Source organism: Eumetopias jubatus, unplaced genomic scaffold (assembly GCF_037043125.1).
Source record: "Eumetopias jubatus isolate StellerSeaLion01/CBP00866 unplaced genomic scaffold, mEumJub1_p1.0 scaffold_11, whole genome shotgun sequence".
In the NCBI taxonomy this organism is placed as follows: Eukaryota; Metazoa; Chordata; class Mammalia; order Carnivora; family Otariidae; genus Eumetopias; species Eumetopias jubatus.
Genome location: NW_028274817.1, coordinates 116,018,919 through 116,040,302, shown reverse-complemented (window position 1 = coordinate 116,040,302; position 21,384 = coordinate 116,018,919). Strand labels below are relative to the sequence as shown.

Genomic DNA, 21,384 nt, shown 5'->3' with positions numbered 1-21,384 from the left:
GATAAACCCTTGGCCAGACTTATCAAAAAGAAAAGAGAAATGACCCAAATCAACAAAATCATGAATGAAAGAGGAGAGATCACAACCAACCCCAAAGAAATACAAACAACTCTAAGAACATATTATGAGCAACTCTATGCCAGCAAATTAGATAACCTGGAAGAAATGGGTGCATTCCTAGAGATGTATCAACTACCAAAATTGAACCAGGAAGAAATAGAAAACTTGAACAGACCTATAACCACTAAGGAAATGGAAGCAGTCATCAAAAATCTCCCAACAAACAAAAGCCCAGGGCCAGATGGCTTCCCAGGGGAATTCTACCAAACATTTCAGGAAGAATTAATACCTATTCTCCTGAAACTGTTCCAAAAAATAGAAATAGGAGGAAAACTTCCAAACTCGTTTTATGAGGCCACCATTACCTTGATCCCAAAACCAAAGACCCCATCAAAAAGGAGAATGACAGACCAATATCCTTGATGAACATGGATGCAAAAATTCTCACCAAAATACTAGCCAATAGGATCCAACAGTACATTAAAAGGATTATTCACCACGACCAAGTGGGATTTATCCCTGGGCTGCAAGGTTGGTTCAACATGCGCAAATCAATCAACATGATACAATATATTAACAAAAGAAAGAACAAGAATCATATGATCCTCTCAATAGGTGCAGAGAAAGCATTTGACAAAGTACAGCATCCTTTCTTCATCAAAAGTCTTCAGAGGATAGGGTTAGAGGGTACATACCTCAATATCATAAAAGCCATCTATGAAAAACCTACAGCCAATATCGTTCTCAATGGGGAAAAGCTGAGAGCTTTCCCCCTAAGGTTAGGAATGCGGCAGGGATGTCCACTATCACCACTGCTATTCAACATAGTATTAGAAGTCCTAGCCACAGCAATCAGACAACAAAAAGAAATCTAAGGCATCCAAATCGGCAAAGAGGAAGTCAAACTCTTTTTGCAGATGACAATTTATGTGGAAAACCCCAAAGACTCCACCCCAAAACTGCCAGAACTCATACAGGAGTTCAGTAAAGTGGCAGGATATAAAATCAATGCACAGAAATCAGTGGCATTACTATACACCAACAACAAGACAGAAGAGAGAGAAATCAAGGAGTCGATCCCATTTACAATGGCACCCAAAACCATAAGATACCTAGGAATAAATCTAACCAAAGAGGCAAAGGATCTGTACTCAGAAAATTATAAAATACTCATGAAAGAAATTGAGGAAGACACAAAGAAATGGAAAAACGTTCCATGCTCATGGACTGGAAGAAGAAACATTGTGAAGATGTCAATGCTACCTAGAGCAATCTACCCATTCAATGCAATCCCCATCAAAATACCATCCACTTTTTTCAAAGAAATGGAACAAATAATCCTAAAATTTGTATGGAACCAGAAAAGACCCCGAATAGCCAGAGGAATGTTGAAAAAGAAAAGCAAACCTGGCGGCATCACAATTCCGGACTTCCAGCTCTATTACAAAGCTGTCATCATCAAGACAGCATGGTACTGGCACAAAAACAGACACATAGATCAATGGAACAGAATAGAGAGCCCAGAAATGGACCCTCAACTCTATGGTCAACTCATCTTTGACAAAGCAGGAAAGAATGTCCAATGGAAAAAAGACAGTGTCTTCAACAAATGGTGTTGGGAAAATTGGACAGCCACATGCAGAAGAATGAAACTGGACGCTTTCCTTACACCACACACAAAAACAGACTCCAAATGGTTGAAAGACCTCGATGTGAGACAGGAGTCCATCCAAATCCTAAAGCAGAACACAAGGCAGCAACCTCTTCGACCTCAGCCGCAGCAACTTCTTCCTAGAAACATCGCCAAAGGCAAGGGAAGCAAGGGCAAAAATGAACTATTGGGATTTCATCAAGATAAAAAGCTTTTGCACAGCAAAAGAAACAGTCCCCAAAACCAAAAGACAACCGACAGAATGGGAGAAGATATTTGCAAATGATATATCAGATAAAGGGCTAGTATCCAAAATCTATAAAGAATTTATCAAACTCAACACCCAAAGAACAAATAATCCAATCAAGAAAGGGGCAGAAGACATGAGCACACATTTTTCCAAAGAAGACATCCAAATGGCCGACAGATACATGAAAAAGAGCTCAACATTGCTCGGCATCAGGGAAATCCAAATCAAAACCTCAATGAGGTACCACCTCACACCAGTCAGAATGGCTAAAATTAACAAGTCAGGAGACGACAGATGTTGGCGGGGATGCGGAGAAAGGGGAACCCTCCTACACTGTTGGTGGGAATGCAAGCTGGTGCAACCACTCTGGAAAACAGTATGGAGGTTCCTCAAAAAGTTGAAAATAGAGCTACCATACGATCCAGGAATTGCACTACTGGGTATTTACCCCAAAGATAGAAATGTAGGGATCCGAAGGGGTATGTGCACCCCGATGTTTATAGCAGCAATGTCCACAATAGCCAAACTCTGGAAAGAGCCAAGATATCCATCGACAGATGAATGGATAATGAAGATGTGGTATATATATACAATGGAATATTATGCAGCCATCAAAAGGAATGAGATCTTGCCATTTGCAACAACGTGGATGGACCTGGAGGGTGTTATGCTGAGCGAAATAAGTCAATCAGAGAAAGACATGTATCATTTGACCTCACTGATATGAGGAATTCTTAATCTCAGGAAACAAACTGAGGGTTGCTGGAGTGGTGGGGGTTGGGAGGGATGGGGTGGCTGGGTGATAGACATTGGGGAGGGTATGTGCTATGGTGAGCGCTGTGAATTGTGCAAGACTGTTGAATCACAGATCTGTACCTCTGAAACAAATAATGCAATATATGTTAAGAAAAAAAAAAAGAAGATAGCAGGAGGGGAAGAATGAAGGGGAGTAAATCGCAGCGGGAGACGAACCATGAGAGACGATGGACTCTGAGAAACAAACTGATGGTTTTAGAGGGGAGGGGGTTGGGGGGATGGGTTAGCCTGGTGATGGGTATTAAAGAGGGCACGTTCTGCGTGGAGCACTGGGTGTTATGCACAAACAATGAATCATGGAACACTACATCAAAAACTAATGATGTAATGTATGGTGATTAACATAACAATAAAATTTAAAGGTAAAAAAAAGAAATGTCATAAATAATGTTTTTCTAGTGTTGTCTTTTGACTTTTTTTAAAATAAAGGTGTTTTGACTTTCTTTTAATGTGAACAAATTTTACAGCTTCTGGATTTTGTGAAATAGATTGATAAGTCTTCCCCACTCCAAGTTAACCTGGAAAGCATCCCTTGTTTTCATCTAATCTGCTTTTTTTCTTTTTTATGCTTGAAACTTTGACCTATATCAAATTAATCCTGGTAATAGGCACATTCTCCCCTTTCTCCCCCAGGCAGCTACTTGGATTTCCTAAGACCATATTTTCCTCACTGAAGTGGAATGTCATCATTACATCCTTACCTGGCAAAACAAAAATTTGTCAAATATATGCTCGTCACTGCAATTCCTAAAATTACACCTGCTTACATGATCAAAGTCTAAAAACCACTGATTGAAGAACTAGGTACAAGCCTCTCAATGTGACATGGGAACATGGAAATCCTCCCCTCTACCACACACACACAAACACACCAAGGTTGGTTCTTTACTTGAATTCTTTACAACTACATTTCATTCATTAATATTTTCTTTTTTTAAAAAAATTACACTAATATTAGTTAAGTACCAATTATGTGCAAAGTACTGTGCTAGACAGGATATAAAGTTGATCAAGACAGAAAATGGACTTTGCCCACAAGGAAGTTAAGAGTATGAGGTTTTACATTTTGGAGTTAACAGCCCTGATTTCAAATTGGAGTTAACTATAGTACCTGCCTATAAATACTTAATGATTAAATTATAATTACAGTCGCTGGAAAGAAGTATAGTGTACTACAAAAGTCTATACAGGGGGACTTGACCCGGTCTTGGAGGGTCAGGGGTTTCCATGAAGACGTAAATTAAGAACTGAGATTTGAAGGGTGAGCATGAAATGAGGTGAAGGAAGGTAGGATTGGAGAGAGAGCAGCATAGGTAATAGGAAGAGCATGTGCACAGTTTGAGGTAGAAAGCACAATGCCATGCTTGAAGAAATGATGGGATGTCAATGACTAGTGTCCACAGGGACAGAAGTAGAATCCTAACTAAGTGCATGAGGTAGGCTAGATGACACCATATACCTAATATGCCACACAGAGATTCTGATTTTATTCTAAAAGTAATTTGGGAAGCTAGTGAATGAACACTGAAAGAATGGAGAGATGAGTGGTTTTTCTGATCAGATTTGTGCTTTGACAATTGTTTGCTGTTTGGAGAACAGGACTAGAAGGAAGCAAGAGTAAAATCCTGGAGACAAGTTGGAAAGCTGCTGAAATAATCCAGGTGAAAAATAATGGTAGCATGGAATAGAGAAGTAGCAATGAAAATGGGGAAAAGAAACTTGATAAAATTAAAAGATTTAGGAGGACAGATTGACCAAATCTTTAACACTAACAACCATCTGCCTTTAATCCTATGCAAACATCTTGCTATTTTTTCATGGCCTTCACAATGACCTACCCTCCTTCCTCCAAAATATCCTTGATTTTTTTAATTTTTAAAATGATTGTAATGGATAATAAGTCTTGTATTAGTTTCCTAGGGCTGCCAAAACAAGATGCCACAAACTGAGTGGCTTAGAACAACAGAATATATTGTTTCACAGTTCTGGAAGTTAGAAGTCTGAAATCAAGAAGCAGGCAATGTCATGCTCCCTCTGAAATCTGTAGGAGTCCCTTCTAGCTTCTGGTGGTTCACTGGCAATCTTTGGCATTCCCTGGCTTGTAGTTACACAACTCCAATCTCTGCCTATGTTGTCACATTACATTCTTCCTGTGTCTTCACACCTTATAAGTTATGAATGCCAGTCATATTGGATTAGGGACCCACCCTACTCCAGAATGATCTCATCTCAACTTAACTAATCACATCTGCAATGACTCTATTTCCAAACAAAGTCACATTCTATGGTACCAGGGTGGTGGGGGGAGGGGTGTTAGGACGTCAATGTATCTTTTTGGGAGAACACAATTCAACCTGTAACAAATGCCTATATAAAAACATTTAAGTAGTAGTAAACAGTGAAAAGTCTCCCTGTCATAACCCAGGCCTAAGCCAATCCATACAGGGTATTCAAATGGCCATAGACCATTTCAGGACTGAATGTGTGACTAAGTGTGGGCAGTAAGGCATGAGGCAAGATTTTCCTTTGGAAAAGAAGGTTCCTCGCTCTTCTGTAAGCTCTTTCTGGATGGAGTCATGTGCAGAGGTATATCTGGAAGTGTTGCAGCCTTTCTGTACTGTGTGGGGAGCCAACCTTAGAATGAAGATGAGAACATCCTTGATATCCTGCTGAGCGGCTAAATCAAACTGACTCAAGCCTGCATACCACCCACGAGTTATAATAATCAGGACATCTTTTTCACTGGTAAATTTGTTTTGAGTTGAGTATTCTTTCACTATAAGTCCTAATGGATAAAGGGTGCCATTAGGCATTGTACAATCATCATCTTTCCATTGCTTCAGTGTTCAGAGTAATTTTTCACTGTTAGGAATTAAAGAAAAGATATCCTTCCACAATGATTATGGACATTAGGCATGGAAGATAACCTAAATTGGAAAATGTCAAAGAAGAAAGTAAGAGTCTTACGTACCCTTCGGAACACAGATAATGCAAGGCAATACTTCTGTACAGAGTTTGTATCAATGGAAGCACAATACCAGCAGAGACGGATTACTTTGTATTTAACCATTCAAAAAAAAGCTCATCAGACTGTGAGAACATATGGAATGACAACAAAACTATACTTTGAAAACTTGAATTTTCCCCAACATACAAGCCTTGACTTTGACAATACCATAGAGTGGCTTATCACCCTTGATTATGAGTGGAGTCCGTGAATCAGCAGCATCAACATCATCTGTGAGCTTGTTAGACCTGCGCGGTCTCAGGCCCCACCCTAGACCTGCTGAATCAGAATGCAGAATTGAACAAGATCCCCAGGTGATTTATATGTACATTAAAGCTTGAGAAACAATGGGATATTACATTGTTAAGAGAAAGATGCACTGACAAAGAAAAATCTGTGAAGCTGTGCCCCCTGAAATGGTCAAGTTAATTTGCTGCTTCTAGTAAAGTGGTAGCTCTCAACCCTGGATGCACATCAAAATCACCTGGAGCTTTGAAACCTTTGCCAAGGCCCAAGGCAGAACCTAGAACAACTGGATCAGAATCTCCCAGGTGGGGCATAGGATCAGCAAATTGCTCTATGAAGTCCTCAGGTGATTCCTATGTATAATCACTGCTGAGAATTATTAGTGTAGAGCAAGGGCAGGGGAAAGGAGGAGGGAGAATTAATGTTTAATGGGTACAGAGTTTCAGTTTTGCAATACCAAAAAGTTCTAGAGATCTGTTGCACAACAATGTGCATATACTTAACACTACTGAACTGTACGATTAAAAATGATTAAGATGGTAAATTTAATGTTATTGTTTACTGCAATAAAATAAAATCATTCAGATAATCAATTGAAGGAAATTATTTGCTTTAACATACATGGATATGTTATTTTAATTTTCAGAACAAATTTGTTTTGTTCTTTTTGTTTCTAAAAGGGTTTTGGAGGGGTGCCTGGGTGGCTCAGTCAGTTAAGCATCCAAATCTTGATTTTAGTGAGGGTCATGATCTTGGGGTTGTGGGATCAAGTCCTGCATGGGGCTCTGCACTCAGCAGGGAGTCTCCTTGAGATTCTCTCTCCCTCTCCCTCTCCCCCTTCCACCCCCACCCCACTAGCGCTCGCTCTCTCTCTCTCATTCAAATAAATAAATAAATATTTAAAAAAATAAAAATAAAAAAAATAAGAGGGTTTTGGATATAATTATTTTATGGGCTCACCAATATAATAAAGCCAATTTTTCAATCAATAAGTATTTCAAAACTGCATGATTTAAGTATTTTACACCCCTTTTTACTGAACCAAGTACTCTGGTTTGAACTTCTTTGTGTATACATTTCTCTCTGTACCTTTCTTTATGGGGCATGAACAGGTCTGGCAGATGATCCCTGATACAGGCAAAATTCTGTTATAACACCACTTTAAGCCACAGCTACCTCCAACATGAATACCATTAGCTTTTATCAGATTCCCAAAAAGTCCTGTTCCCCCAAATTAAGAACTCTTGCTCTCAGACGGTGCCCCTAATGGGCACAGTGTCCTATAAGGGTATTCCTATGGAACCCCAGGTATACTTGTATGAATTATCTCAGTGTAACATGCAACTCTGTGTCACTGTCTCTCCAATTAAGACTGCAAGCTCTTTAAAACCTAAGAAGGTATTGTATTCATCTTTATATCCCCAGCACCTGCTTATACATCTGGGCATGACAATGTCTTCAATAAAATGTCAATAAACACATGACTGAATGAAAATCTCCATATCCCCTTCCACTTCATACACCACTGATATTTTGAAAGAGGCGAAATATTTTCTAATTGGCACATCAGTTAAAAAAGAAAACAATTCCACTGCTTTCCTTCTCAAGTGATGCAGTACCCACATGGAATATACATCTAAGTTTTCTAGGCTGGAGAGCTTACAACTTTTCCTGGAATTCCATTCTCCACCAGTGATTCCCTGCCAACAACAAACATTTCAGAAATTTTAAGACCTCCTAGAGATATCTCAAAGAGAAGGTACTTAAGAGTTATTTTAAGAACTGACACTTGAATTTAAGAAACCCCCAAATATGACTGAGCAATGGTAAATTGCAATATTTCTGGAAAGCGATGGTTCTAACAAAGACAACTGAAAGGAAATAGGGAAGAGAGACTCAGGTATTAGATATAGTTGGAGGGCACCAGTCAAAAGATAAAACTCAGCAGGGGCCATCAATTAACTCTAAGAACTTGTCCATCACAGGACTGATGATAACATGGACTGCATTTTCCCTGATATTTCAATTATATGAACAAATTTATATCTTTGTTGAATTGTACATCTCTTTTATTTTTTCCTCAGAGATAATTTCAATGTGATCTTCTAATCTTTTTTTTTAACAATAGGTGCATTTTGTTAACATAAAACTGTCAGAGGACATGGCACTGTTTTATTACAAACTGACTTTATAAGCCAAATGGCTTTATAATTATTTTTCCTACTATTTATAGTTCCAGGCTAATTCTCTCCCCTTCCAGGTAGCCACCAGCTACAGGAAACACCAGACCATCTGCACACCAAATCTCACCTCCCCTTCTCTGGCCCAACACATGTACTACATGATCACTTTCTCTGACAATTTTGCAGATTATCAAGAATACATTTATTTGGTTCTGGCTCCTTTCAGATGCTGCTGCCTGCCCCCACTCCCAGTGTTTTTACTACATTTACTGGAATCTTTTGAGTGTGAGAGCATAGTTTCCTATTTGAATAACTTATAAGAGGATTTTATTATTGCACTGACATAACCAAATTACTTAGTAATTCTAAACCTTAAAGCATCTCCTCAGGCTTACAAAAACTACACTAAAAATTCCCACCATATTGTTTTTTTTTAAATGAGGTTAGAATGAATGAAGTTAGAAAAGGTTATCTTTTGTTCCCTAGTATATATTAAAAGGTAACCATTCATGTTCTAGTACATTTATTTGTTACCTTTGAAAAAGCTACAAGCTCTAAATTAATAACGCTGTGCATCTCTTTTGATATAGCAGTACTACTCTATTTCCAAAACAGTCCCATAATATCAAATCTGTTTTTCCTAGAACAAAGACTCTTAGAAAGTCAAAATTGATAGAGACTTCTTTCTCTTCCTACTGGAGAGGATACAGCTAGGGTTATAAACACAATAGATATAGTCCTTACATGTATAATCTTACCTTCGTGTCAACTCTAATTCAATTAAAAGTTTTTCACAAATTAAAAATAAAAAGCAAAATTTGATTAAAAAATAAAACAGGAAACATAGAGAAAGGTTAAATAATCTGACACAAATCTCTAACCCACTGAGGAAGGCATCATTGAGCAAGTGGCCTGGTGTAATACCAGAGGGAAGCTAAGCTAAGGAACAGAGAAAAGATAAAGAATTTTTTAAACATTAAAGCTTATCTCAGATATAAACTACTATCAGGTACAAACTAAGTTGATTTTAAACTAAAAAAAAAAAAAATCAAAAACAAAACCCAGAAAGACCAGGGAGCCACTGCCCAGAAAGGAAAGGTGCATGAGGGGCAAGGAGTAGGTAGCTCTTCCGCACTCTTCTTTCAGCGAGCACAAGCATCCTGTTTCCGTAGTAAACTGTTCCTGTCCTGGGAGGTCCACAGGTCCAACAGTCAGTTCTGCTCTCTGGAATTCTTTTTCCCCATGTCTAGCAGTGAGGAATGTTTTTAGGCGCAATTAACCAAAATCTTGATTTCGGTTAGAAGGAATTTTTTTTTCTGAAGTAAGAAAGTAGTCCCAGGAAAGGGTGGGATTTAGGTTTGATTCAGCGGCACAATAAAACAATTTTGCAGGCTGTAATGTCAGATTCATTCTAATGCCTAATTTCCCGTGATTTTTAAATTAGGGCCACCCACTTCCAGCAGGACAGAAGAGCCTCGTCATCACCAAAACTCCGAGTTGTTTTAGGCCCTCAGTCCAATTAGGCCCAATTTAGGTTTTGTGCTCATTCCAGGCCCATACCAGCTTCCAGGCAAATGTCTTACATTAACTGGCTTAGACTATTCAGGACTAAGCTCTGGAACTGGGGATAGGGTCTACTTTCCCAATCACATGAGCTGTAGAAAGAAGTTTCCTGACCAAAATGAGAGTTCTGGTACAAGAAAAGGAAGAAATCAATGTGGAAAAGGCAATCAACAGGGTGCATCACACTCTTTTCCGACTCCTGACTGAACGGATGATCTAGTGATAAATGTTTTAGCTGATGGCATGTTTTACTGGCCCATAACACTGCTTGTACTATTGGGGTAAGTGACTGCTGCTGTGAGGACATGGGTAATTAAAGATAAAGTTTAAAGATGCTAAATAATTTTCCTAGCTGAACTCAGAACCATTATGTTGGCCTCAGTTATGCACAGAAAAAAGGGGAACAGTGAGGGCAGAGAAGGTTTCTGCCTTTCTGCCCTTACGACCGACCACTCACTATCTGACAGTGCCTGCTATCCTACTGAATAAAAAGGCAAGACAGGATTATTGAAATAAGATCCCAGAAAGGGGCCAGACCAACGGCACAGTGAAGATACTCAACAGTAGGATTCTTATAGGAGAGGGCGATTTTGCTGAGGCAGAAAGCAATTCAAGTAACAGATCCAGGCAACTCAAAAAGGGAAAACAGAACGAACCAAAGGATTCAATTAAGTACACAGTTTATGGATCAGCATTCTTTCCACTACACCATACTGGCTTTGGCATTAGAAGCCTGACTTTCTCCAGATGGGGTTACCTAAGAAATAGTTTTCACTCTCAAATTCTTAGAATGGAAAATAATGTTTCCACAAGTTTGAATATAAGGAAGAGAAAGGATACCTCTCAATATCTGGTACTGTCCAAGTTTTAGGCAAGAGAGAGAAAGCATTACATAGGTTTCTAGCTTGGACAGTCGACGTTTTTGCCTTTATTGGGAAGAGCAGGCAGAGAAGTAAGTTAATTAGATCTTTTCTAAGACTGGGAAAAAACTGAGCATTCAATTTTATATGGTATAAAGAGATGTGATCAGGACAATAAAAGATTCACTTACGTATTATTAGAATTCTAAAAGGATCTGCTCATTTTGAACATCTTTGTAACAAGGGTACATAGCATTAACTTGCTTAGGTGCACCCCCTTAATTTGGTCTAACATTTTGTTCATACTGGGGACAATACTAATAATTACACTTTGGGGGTTGCTGGAAGGATGTAACCACACATATGTATGGACATGGATATTTGCTTGTGTTTTTCAAGCTTACTGTTTGGCATATAGTTGGCAATCAATAAATATTACATTTCTTCCCCCTCCCTCAACCTAGTCACCAAACTGAATAACATCATCCTAAGCTGGCTTGCATGCATTCCCTAGTTAAGGGATCAGGAGGACAACAAAAAGTTTTGTGTCTGAAAACTGTGGTGTGCTCTGTTCTAAAACAAGACTCATTTTCACTTCAGTGTGGATTTGGGAGAAGCATGTTTTTGAGGGGAACTTCAGATTCATGACCAGGACAGTGGTCAGAGGAATGTGCTTATGGGTACACGCAAACACTACTGAATCATGAGAGAGTGGCAAGGGCATCATTCCCTCAAACTTCAGCTGTTCTTATTTGTAGTAGGTAGGAAAAATATACTGGAGTACAAAACTCACTTGCAAAGAGGTTATTTGATGTATATAGATGAATATATTTTGGTTGCTTTTATAGATAAAAAAGAAGCAACATGCTTTTTTTGTATTATCCTAACTCTCCTACAGATAAACTATTATAATTAAATTCTGTTTACTTTTTGACAGCCTCCATTTTTCAACTTAGTTCCTACATTTTATACATGGTTTTTGTTTCAGAACATGTCACGGGCAGTTTCAATGTACCTATTGACACATACTGCTTCCAGATCTCCATAATTAATCCTGAAATTATACCATTTCCATTTCCAGAAAGTCTGAAATCTTTTCTACCGACATTTCAAAGAAATAGAGCTGTAAGGTTCTATCTCCATTTGTAATGGATTACAAAAACAAGAAGTAGCATATTATATGGACAATCATAAAAAGAAAATAATAACCTGTATTTTCTAAACCCCATCTGCAACACCAGATCATTAAGCACGAGCATTTTGAAGGCATGGCGGGAATTAGCACTTCAGATCTGCAAGCATGAATTGCCACTTTTTATAATCATCTGTTTCTTTCAACTCAGATCAAAACTTCCAACTCACTTAAGGATTTTAGAGTAAAAAAGAATCAGAAACATTCCATTTGGCCCATATCCTTTTGTGTCTTCTCCTCTCCTGACACTCTCTTATTACTGCAGCATTCTTATTTTTCCAAAAAGAATAGGTTAAATTTTTACCCCTTTGAAATGTCTCGTTGGACCCCTTAAAAATCACTTTTTAACTGTTAAGTGAATTTCCCTTATTTTTAAATTTCTCAGTCTCTAAGGAGCATCATATTCTTTAAGTTACTTTAGTTAGAATTCTATATTTTAGTTTTGCCCAGAGTTGGAATGACAAATGGCCTAAAGGCATTTTCAATTTTTTTCAAATAGTGGCCTATGCGGTATGCTTAGCTTTTTTGAAAGAAATAGGCTTTTCAGAGAAATGCCCTAAAATTTTCATATTCCTATAGACTTATACAATTTCAGAGAAGCTCTCTAATAAAATTTAAATTAACAAGGGGTTCAAAGATTTTCATTTTAATGGTCTCACCCAGACACTCTGCGATTTCAATTTCCACAGGAGCTTGATGTTTACAGAAACTTGTGAATCCTAATAACCTTGTTTATCTGTTTGAAGGTAATTTTTATATGCTAGGTTTTACTAAACAGGATACAATAAAAGGACTATTTAAGTTTTTTGAAGATTTAGATCAAAATACTGTTAGATCACTTCTGCCTTCACTTAAGTGGTAACTCTAAGGCAGGATTTCTCAACCCTGGCACTACTGACATTTTGGGCAGGATCATTCTTTGCTGTGGGAGCTGTCCTGTGCACAGTAGAATGTTTAGCAGCATCCCTGGTCTCCACCCACTAGATGTGAATAGCACCCCGACCTCACCCTCCCCAACCCCAATTACTTCTCACAATGCCCCCAAAAATGTCTCCAGACACCAGCAAATGCCCCTGGGTGGGGGGTGGGCGCAGAAGGAAGCATGCCCTGGTTGAGAACTGCTGTGCTAAGGCATGCTATTTCGTGCATCAATACACACAATTCTACAAGCCTCAATCTTTATTTTTGCAAAGGAAGCATATAACGTAAAATGGAAACAACTCTGGAACCAAAATGTCCTGACAGAGAAAACATGCTAAAATAAATCAAATTAAGATTATAATTATAAACCAGCCAGTTTCTGGGCAGCAAGGTCTGATCTCAGCTGAACCTCAGCTAATTTCAAAGTCATTTCTCTATAAAGGGTACCACTCACTTTTAGGTCCGTCCCCAATGTTTGCTTCTTTTCTCTCTGAAGTTCTTTTCTGTAGGGATGGATGTTTTCCTCTCTGTCTGATAAAGCCGCCATACCACTACTCTTTTCTTTGCTTGCTTCACAACTTTGCACCAAGTTGTTTTCAACCTTAACTAAGGCAGAAGAAAGAGAACCAAGGATAACCAGTTCCTTCTCCAAAGTTAACGCCAAACGATTCATTAGGAAATTGACACTTCCAAATTTTAGATTTTTGAAGAAACAGTTTATAGGGAGATCTCTGATGAGATTATGAAGGCACTGGAACAAAACTGTTTGATTCCTAGAATAAAAAAACAAACATAACATTATAAAACTTGGGACAGCAAAAAGCAGTTGTATACAACTTACTGCAGTAATTAATACTCACTTATAAATCCTCTCATGATGAATAGAACCAATAATGCATGCATGTGATCTTTGATATCATTCAGACTGTAGCAATCAAATATATTCTATACCAAGTCAGTTAATGTTCAGCACTTGCTTCATGATTAGTTTTTTCTCTGAGTAATAAGATTAATATTATATTTTTTAAAATGTCATTGCAGGAGAAAAGTAAGTAGAAATCTTAAAATAACTATTAGGCCCTAATCAACCAAAGAAAAAAAGCCAAAAACAAACATCAAGTTAAAACAGCTCTAGTTTCCACATGAGGCCACCTGTCCACTGAGGCTATCCCAGGCAATGACCCGGACATGTACCACAATGACACAGATCTCTACTGTGGAGATGGCTCCTGCACCACACACATATGCACTAACTTCTCTGGACATATTCCAATTTGATATGCATTACCTGGAATAGACTATTAAAATCCCTTCAAATGGTGTTTTTTGTTTCCACTTGAAGAGTGTCCCATAGAAACTTCCTGGCATTTTGCAAAAGCAAATTTCTGGAAATTCTTTGATTTCTTCACACTTCATGTGTTCTAGGAGCCACGTCTTCATTGAAGCCAGAGAATAGCTGGGTGATGTGATTTGAAAACAAGTTTTGTTAAACGCTGTGAGAAGTGCAAACAGATCTTCCATGTGTTCTACAAGAAAAACATGTCACAAGCTCTGTCATTAAACTGCCCATTATCAAGTAAAAAGAGTTCTTGAAATTTTCTAATTCAGTTAGGTATATGATTAAAAAGTACCAACAAAAATTACCTATAGGTTTCTTCTTTGGAAACATCAGCAGGTATTGCCTCCTTGAAAGGTCTTCTAGACTTAAAAAAAGTCTGCCACACTGAATATAATGATCTTCAGAAGAGTTACCATTTTCCTTCTCCCTAATTTGTAGCAGCACAGTGCAAGAAAAATTACTGAGCGCTAAAAGTGGTGAAAGAGATGTCACAGCAGTAATGACCTGTACACACTCTTTCTCAGGTGACTGTTCACAAACAAGGCTTTCTTCTTCCTTTTCCTCTTCCTCTCCCTCTTCCTCACTATCAACAGTCAACTTGATCCTTTTTGCCTCTGATCTTATTTCACATGGCACTGAGCATGGTGCTGGGAAAAAATCCCTAGTCAACTTGATAACCCTATTTTGACACTTAAGAAGCCGACAGCTGGAGCTATGAGCTTGATCCATTAACAGTGATAAAGTCACATGATTCAGGGACCTGTAAAAAATCCAGAGTTGAGTTGAGTCTAAAAGCTCATTCTTTAAAATCAAAGAGATGATTAAATGCTACACAAACAATAAAAAATTTCCTCTCTTTTCCTAGGAAACATCATTTCAAATGCAAAGTATATCAGAAAATCAAGTAATAAACCAAACACATTTTAAAGATCCTGTAATAGCACTTTTCTTGAAACAGGAAAGCAAACACATTGTAAATATGTTGAACTGCAGGAAAATAATTTTCTTGAGAGAAAGGAATGGTAAAATAATGCTGGATTTTACTTTTGAGGTAGGTTCCTCCCCTTCTTTTTAAACAAGAAAAAAATACTCATTTTTTAGAGTTTATTTTGGCAATAGTTTAGAATGCAAATAACTCTAAAGTAAAAACTCTATTTTATACTCCCCTAAATAACCTGAATAAAATCTGCTTTTTAATACAGAACATTGTTTATCCCTCAGCAATGATACTGTCTGGGATATGATATTGTGAAAATTAATTTCACCTGTTTCTATTTACATTTTTAATATGGCTAATTAGAACATTTAAAATTGCTTATGTGGCTTACATTATATTTCTGTGGGACAGTGCTAGTCTAGACCATCAAGATAATGTTATCATGATACGTACAGCTTCAAAGAAGATGTGGTTTTCACTCCAACAACCAAGCTGTCATCTATTACCTGATACCATATCTTCTCTACTAGCTGTTCTGAATCTTGAAAATTGTCTGGTATCTTTTCCTCAAAGGTACAGACAGGATTTTCTTCTTTACCACAAAGAGTAAAAAGATGTGCCTTATAGAAAAACATGTTAAATAACTGATTACCAAAAAACACTACCAAATGTGGCGAAACTACAAAAATAATGTAAGTCAGCTTTTAGTCAGGCCTTATAGCTTACATATCTTAAATTGTCACCTACAATATTTTACATTGCAGATTATATATAAATCACTAAAACAAAATTTATAGAACTTATATGTAATTAACTATCTATTCAGATCAAGAAGCATGGCCTGATTGGAAACAAGATGAGGTACCCAACACAGAGCCAGCAGACATAAACTTGGAATCCATTTTGAAAGAATTCTGACAGTATGTGTCCCAGGCATGCTGAAAAAAATCCATTCATTATTAAAGTGGCTTGTACTAAACCTATAACTGTAAAATTTTGTACAAATAAAACTGATTATCTTTGGACTGCTGATCAATTATGGCCAAAATTGTATTCTTAAAGTCCAGGCCATACTCATTCATTTCCACAAACATATGGATTTATAATAACAATAGAAATGGTGGGAGGAGTAATAATCATAATAATTCACAACACTTCCTGAATGCTTACTATGTGTCAGGCACTGTTCTTAATGTCGCTCATGATTTAATTTGCTTAACCTTCACACAAAAAAAACCCTAGTACCCTAGGTCGGTAGTATTATCTACACTTTCCAGATAAGGAGAACAAGACACACGGAAGCTAAGTACCTTGCCCAAAGTCACCCAGTTAGCAAGTGGCAGAGCTGGGATTTGAACCACAGCAAACTGGTTCTAGAGCCCATGCTCTATCTTAACAACTACTCTATCCTGCCCTTTTATGTGGGCAGTAATTACTGAAAAAAGATATGGGCATTTACATTCTAGTGGACTAAACAACTTCCTAGGAATCTGATGCTTCTGCCAGTAGCTGCGAGCTTTGAGACAGGCCATTCATTCGAAACCTGGGGTAATTTTTGCTACCTGTCAGAATTGTTTTTAAAATTAATCACATAAACAGCCCCAAATGCTGCCTTGCACACAGTAGTTTCAGTGCAGTCCCTTTAAACATTTCTTTCCCTTTTCTAATATTGGCAAAATCAGGGTGTCTGGGTGGCTTAGTCAGTTCAGCATCCAACTCATGATTTTGGCTTAGGTCATGATCTCAGGGATGTGAGATCAAGCCCCGCGCTGGGCTCTGTGCTGGTCATGGAGTCTGCTTAAGATTCTCTCCCTCCCACTACTTCTGCCCTTCCTCTCTCTCACCTGCTCCAAAATAATAATAATAATAATAATAATAATAATAATAATAATAATAATATTGGCAAAATACTTGGGGTGAGGTGGTGAAGGGAAATGCGGAGACTTTTAAAAATGACCTTCATGAGCTTTCCCAAGAGATTGGAATTGTAATTCAGAAATGCAACATGATGTGCTTTTGTTATGATTCTCACATTAATGGAATCATATTTTGGACCCAAGTCCTCACATTGCTAAGACTGAAATACAGACACAAGGCATAGACTGCTATGAGAATGGTCAATCTAGAAGAAAATCAGAGCTAGGCACTAAGGTGACTTGAGTGAAAAAAACTTACTGGATTGTTTCTCTATGCTAGCTTTTCTTGATTTATTTGTAACTTTGCTATGTTGTCTTTGTATGTAATTAATGTGCATAAATACTATTTTTTATGAAGTCAGGGAGTTTTTGCTAACTTTCTACATTACTGTACTGACATAAGCAACTGCAAGGTACCTAAAGAGGTTCTTATGCTGGTCAACCACAAGGAAAATGAGCGTAAAATTATAAAAGGCAGATATAAACACTAAAAAAGCATAGCAATTTAGGGGCATTAACCAGAGGAATAAATACCCTTAGAAATGAATATTGCAACAGACAAAAAGAACAATTATAATACTGATGAAATTACATATTCATTAATGAAAGGTTGAATAATATGCTGCATATTCTGTTTAAGGAGTCAGAAAGTACATAATTCACTTAGGGGTAATTTCTATGCAAATCATACAAATAAAAAAGTTTAATAGTTAAATCTTTTGAACAAGAGGACTTGTTCCCCAAGGTTCCTGATTTCTGAGATTTTAATATCCTACAGAATAATTTGCAAATTGTTAAAATATTGGCTCCTTAATCAAGTATTTTCAAGTCATGAAAGTCCAGCATTATAACCCTTGCTACTTTGCTTCTTGGATCCATTGAATGGCATTTTCTAATATATCCAAATATTCCAATTTAAGTAATGCTTCAATAGCTTGTAGATTTTCAATTCATAAAATGATAAAATGGTCACATGATTAATTTTACCTTCTCTGCACTTGATGTACTATCATCTTTCCCTTGAACCAGGTTTATTAAAGTTTTGTAAGATTTTGAAATAATTTTTTCCTTAAGCAAGAGATGCTGCTGCAATTCCTGAATAGAAGCCAAACGAACCTGTAAAATAGAAAGAAAAACCACTGCCAGAGACATTTCAAATGAAATCTCATGATACCGTTAATTCAGAAAGTACTTTCTCCAAATTTGCTTATTAATTCATTTTTCTGTAGAAAAGCAGAGAATACTTCTCAGAGCAAAACTATTTTCTTCACAAGTTTTAAGTAATTTTAAAGGAAACGAACACAGCAAGTAACTGCAATAGAGTTTATGTACCCAACTGCAAGAATGCCAATGTATTAGCATGCATTTCCCCACTGAATTAAGCAATCAATCGATACAAATATGGATGTCTAATCAATATGAATAAAAATCAAGGGCTACCAACACTTCTACTCCCACAGGTAAACTATTTTTCTTGTTGTTGAAATAATTTCTGCTTCAAAAAGCAAAGACATTGTTATGAGTAGAAATTGTCACTTTTAATTTGATACTATTTGAAATCCTGTTCATAAAACATCTATAGCAAATTTTAAAGATAACACATAACCCCCAAACTGCCACAAGTTTATTTTTGTGCTAATAAACTCAGTGCTAAGGTGGGCTCTTAACTATAGGAAACAAACAAAATTTGGCTCTGAGCTGGGTAGGGAGCAATCCATTCCTTTTATTATAGCAGATAAACAGATTTCACTACCAAGGATGAAACATTCATGAAATGTATTTTGCTACTGAAAATATAAAGTCGTATCACTGAACTGGTAGAAGTGGTTTCATTTCAGATGGCTGAGACTGTTTAAGTATTAATCCAGTTTTTAATCTAACATGTTTTTCTAGATTGAAAACATAAAATGCATCCTGTTTTATAATCCCTTTCTTTCAAATTACAGTTTAAGTCAGGTAAATTCCTTTAACTTATTGGTGTACAGAATCTGGAAAGTGAAGACTGAATTATATCTTACCTCACTGCACAAAATATGTAAAGTGCCTAGCTAATATTTTAAAACTTAATCTGTTGACCTATTTCTGTGGGCTCCACATTATTCACACTCATTCGCTGAGTAATTTGTGACTTAGGGAAAGGGAGCTGTACACATCAGAGTGGGGGAGCCAAATCGGAGAATGCTGAGGGGCAAGGAGTAGAAGAGAGGAATATGTGGGCAGACTGACAATGAAGGCACTCTCAAAAATTATCTGTGTTCTCTCTTCCCTACTCTCCTCAAAATGCCCCCCGCCCCACTCCAGGACTAAATGGTGAATCACTAGACTACTTAAATATTCTATGTTGTGAAGTTTTGCTATAAAACTATAAAAATAACCATATGATAAAACATTCAAATGGCATAAAAATACTTCTCAACTTCTCTTTCTAGACCCTCAATTCCATTTGCATAGCCAACAGATCGTTTACCTTTCCAGAACTTTTCGATGTGTATGTTAAGGAATGCTTTCTTTCTCCTCACTACAAACAAGCAAAGAAAACATAACCCAAACCAAATACAGGAGCATACTGTACTGCAGAACACCAAACCTTGCTTTTTGGTCTTTTTATTGTGATCTCTCTCATACATGCAGAAAAGGGCATAATACAAAAAACAGTTTACAAACTAATAATGAAGTCAGCACCCAAGGAACCATATGCAGTCAGCTGCCCATGGGCACTGCCCAGTCACGAACTTCTCTTTTTCCAATAGAGGCAACACTACCCTGGCCTTTTAAGGTAACTTCCTTGTCTTCATAATTTTACCATCACTGTTATCTCCTAAAGAATATTTTTAGTTTTTTGTGTTTTGCTTTTGAACCTTTTATGAATGGAGTCATTCTGTTTGTGCTAGGTTTTTAGAGTCATCCCATTTGTCGCCAGGAGCTATAGTCTGTGACTTTCACGGCTCTGTAGTATTCCATCCTATGACCATAGCAGCTCGCTTCTCCCTTCTCCTGCTGATGGACATCTGCGTTATGTCCAGGCATGCATGGACTATTACAAACAGTGCTGCTGTGAACATTCCTGTACATGTGCACAAGTTTCTCCAAGGTCCTGGTCTCCCCATTTCCCCTCCAACTGGTTCTCTTCCAACCAGGTGGGAAACAAATTCCATAGGGGAAAGAACGGTGAGATAGACATTGGTTCTAGCTCTGCCTGTCCTTAACCTTTCTGGCTATTTGTTTCCTCACATGTAAAATGGGGGAGGAGGGGTAGACTTGTTAATCTCCAAAAGACCTTCCAGGGGATGTTGGGTGGCTCAGTTGGTAAGCGTCTGCCTTCAGCTTGAGTCATGATCCCAGGGTCCTGGAATTGAGCCCCATGTCAGGCTCCTTGCTCAGTGGGGAGTGTGCTTCTCCCTCTCCCCCCCCCACCCTGCTCATACTCCCTCTCTCTTTCTCTCAAATAAATAAACAAAATCTTAAAAAATAAAATAAAAGGACTTTCAATGTTGGAAATATTTTTATCCAACTTAGGAGCTAGTGATAACATGAGGATACTTGAAACAAAATGGACATGCAACTCTTATTCACCACTTCTATATGCTCCTGCCTTCTCTCTGTGTTTCTTTCTTATTTTCCTTCTATGAATCTGTACTACCTTCTGAGCAAGTTTTTTTAGGATTTTATCTTTATTTTTTTTATTATGTTCAGTTAGCCATTGTATAGTACATCATTAGTTTTTGATGTAGTGTTCAGTGATTCATTAATTGCATATAACACCCAGTGCTCATCACAGCACGTGCCCTCCCAATTTTTGTAACACAGTTTGGTTTGCTTCTTTGCTCTGCATCTCTTTGAGTCAACTCTTAAACTCATCTGATGAGACTTTTTTATTTCAATGTATTTTTCACTCATAGATATGCTATTTGGTTATTTCCTGTGAATAATTGCTCATGATGCCTTATTTATGTACTTATTCTGTGAGTGGTTCATTTTCTTTGAAAAACTACTTGTGAGATTTATAAGAGGCCTAGGATAAAATGTATATTTTGAGAGAGGATGGGATGTTTGTTTCTGCCAGTGGTCTAGAGTACTTCTGCTTTAGTTTAAACACAAACGCCCCCAGGCAAAAGTAGCAACAGTGTTCTCTAGGTTCTCTCTGGGTTCCAGCCTTTACAGTTTGGCCTGATAACTTATTCTTACATTTTCAGCATTCTGAAGCTTTTAGGGAGATTTTAAAAACATATTTCAACTATGATTTTAACTTGTTTTTATCAGAAGAGTTGGTCCAAATAAATTAGGTAACACATTAGTAGAGGTGGAATTTCTAAAAGTCATGCTTTCATAAATTATTTTGGCAACATTTCTAAATCAGTATAAAGATCTACCTTATTTTTTGACAGCTGCATACTATTCTATAGTTCAAGGATATTATAACTGATCTACCAAACTCCTAATGAT

At 37.4% G+C, this 21,384-nt stretch overlaps 1 protein-coding gene across 2 annotated transcripts in view; it reads right to left on the bottom strand.

Moving 5' to 3' along the window:
- FANCB (FA complementation group B) overlaps positions 1-21,384 on the bottom strand; it is a 74,336-nt gene that overhangs the window by 32,542 nt on the left and 20,410 nt on the right. The window contains exons 5-9 of one of the 2 annotated variants that reach the window (XM_028115090.2): positions 17,929-18,057; positions 15,479-15,645; positions 14,394-14,848; positions 14,038-14,275; positions 13,204-13,522 (exon numbers count right to left, since the gene is read on the bottom strand). In XM_028115090.2, coding sequence (XP_027970891.2) covers positions 13,204-13,522; positions 14,038-14,275; positions 14,394-14,848; positions 15,479-15,645; positions 17,929-18,057 — 1,308 coding nt within the window. Of the gene's footprint in view, positions 1-13,005; positions 13,523-14,037; positions 14,276-14,393; positions 14,849-15,478; positions 15,646-17,928; positions 18,058-21,384 lie in introns of those variants that run through there. The other variant, XM_028115089.2, reaches the window with a different exon arrangement.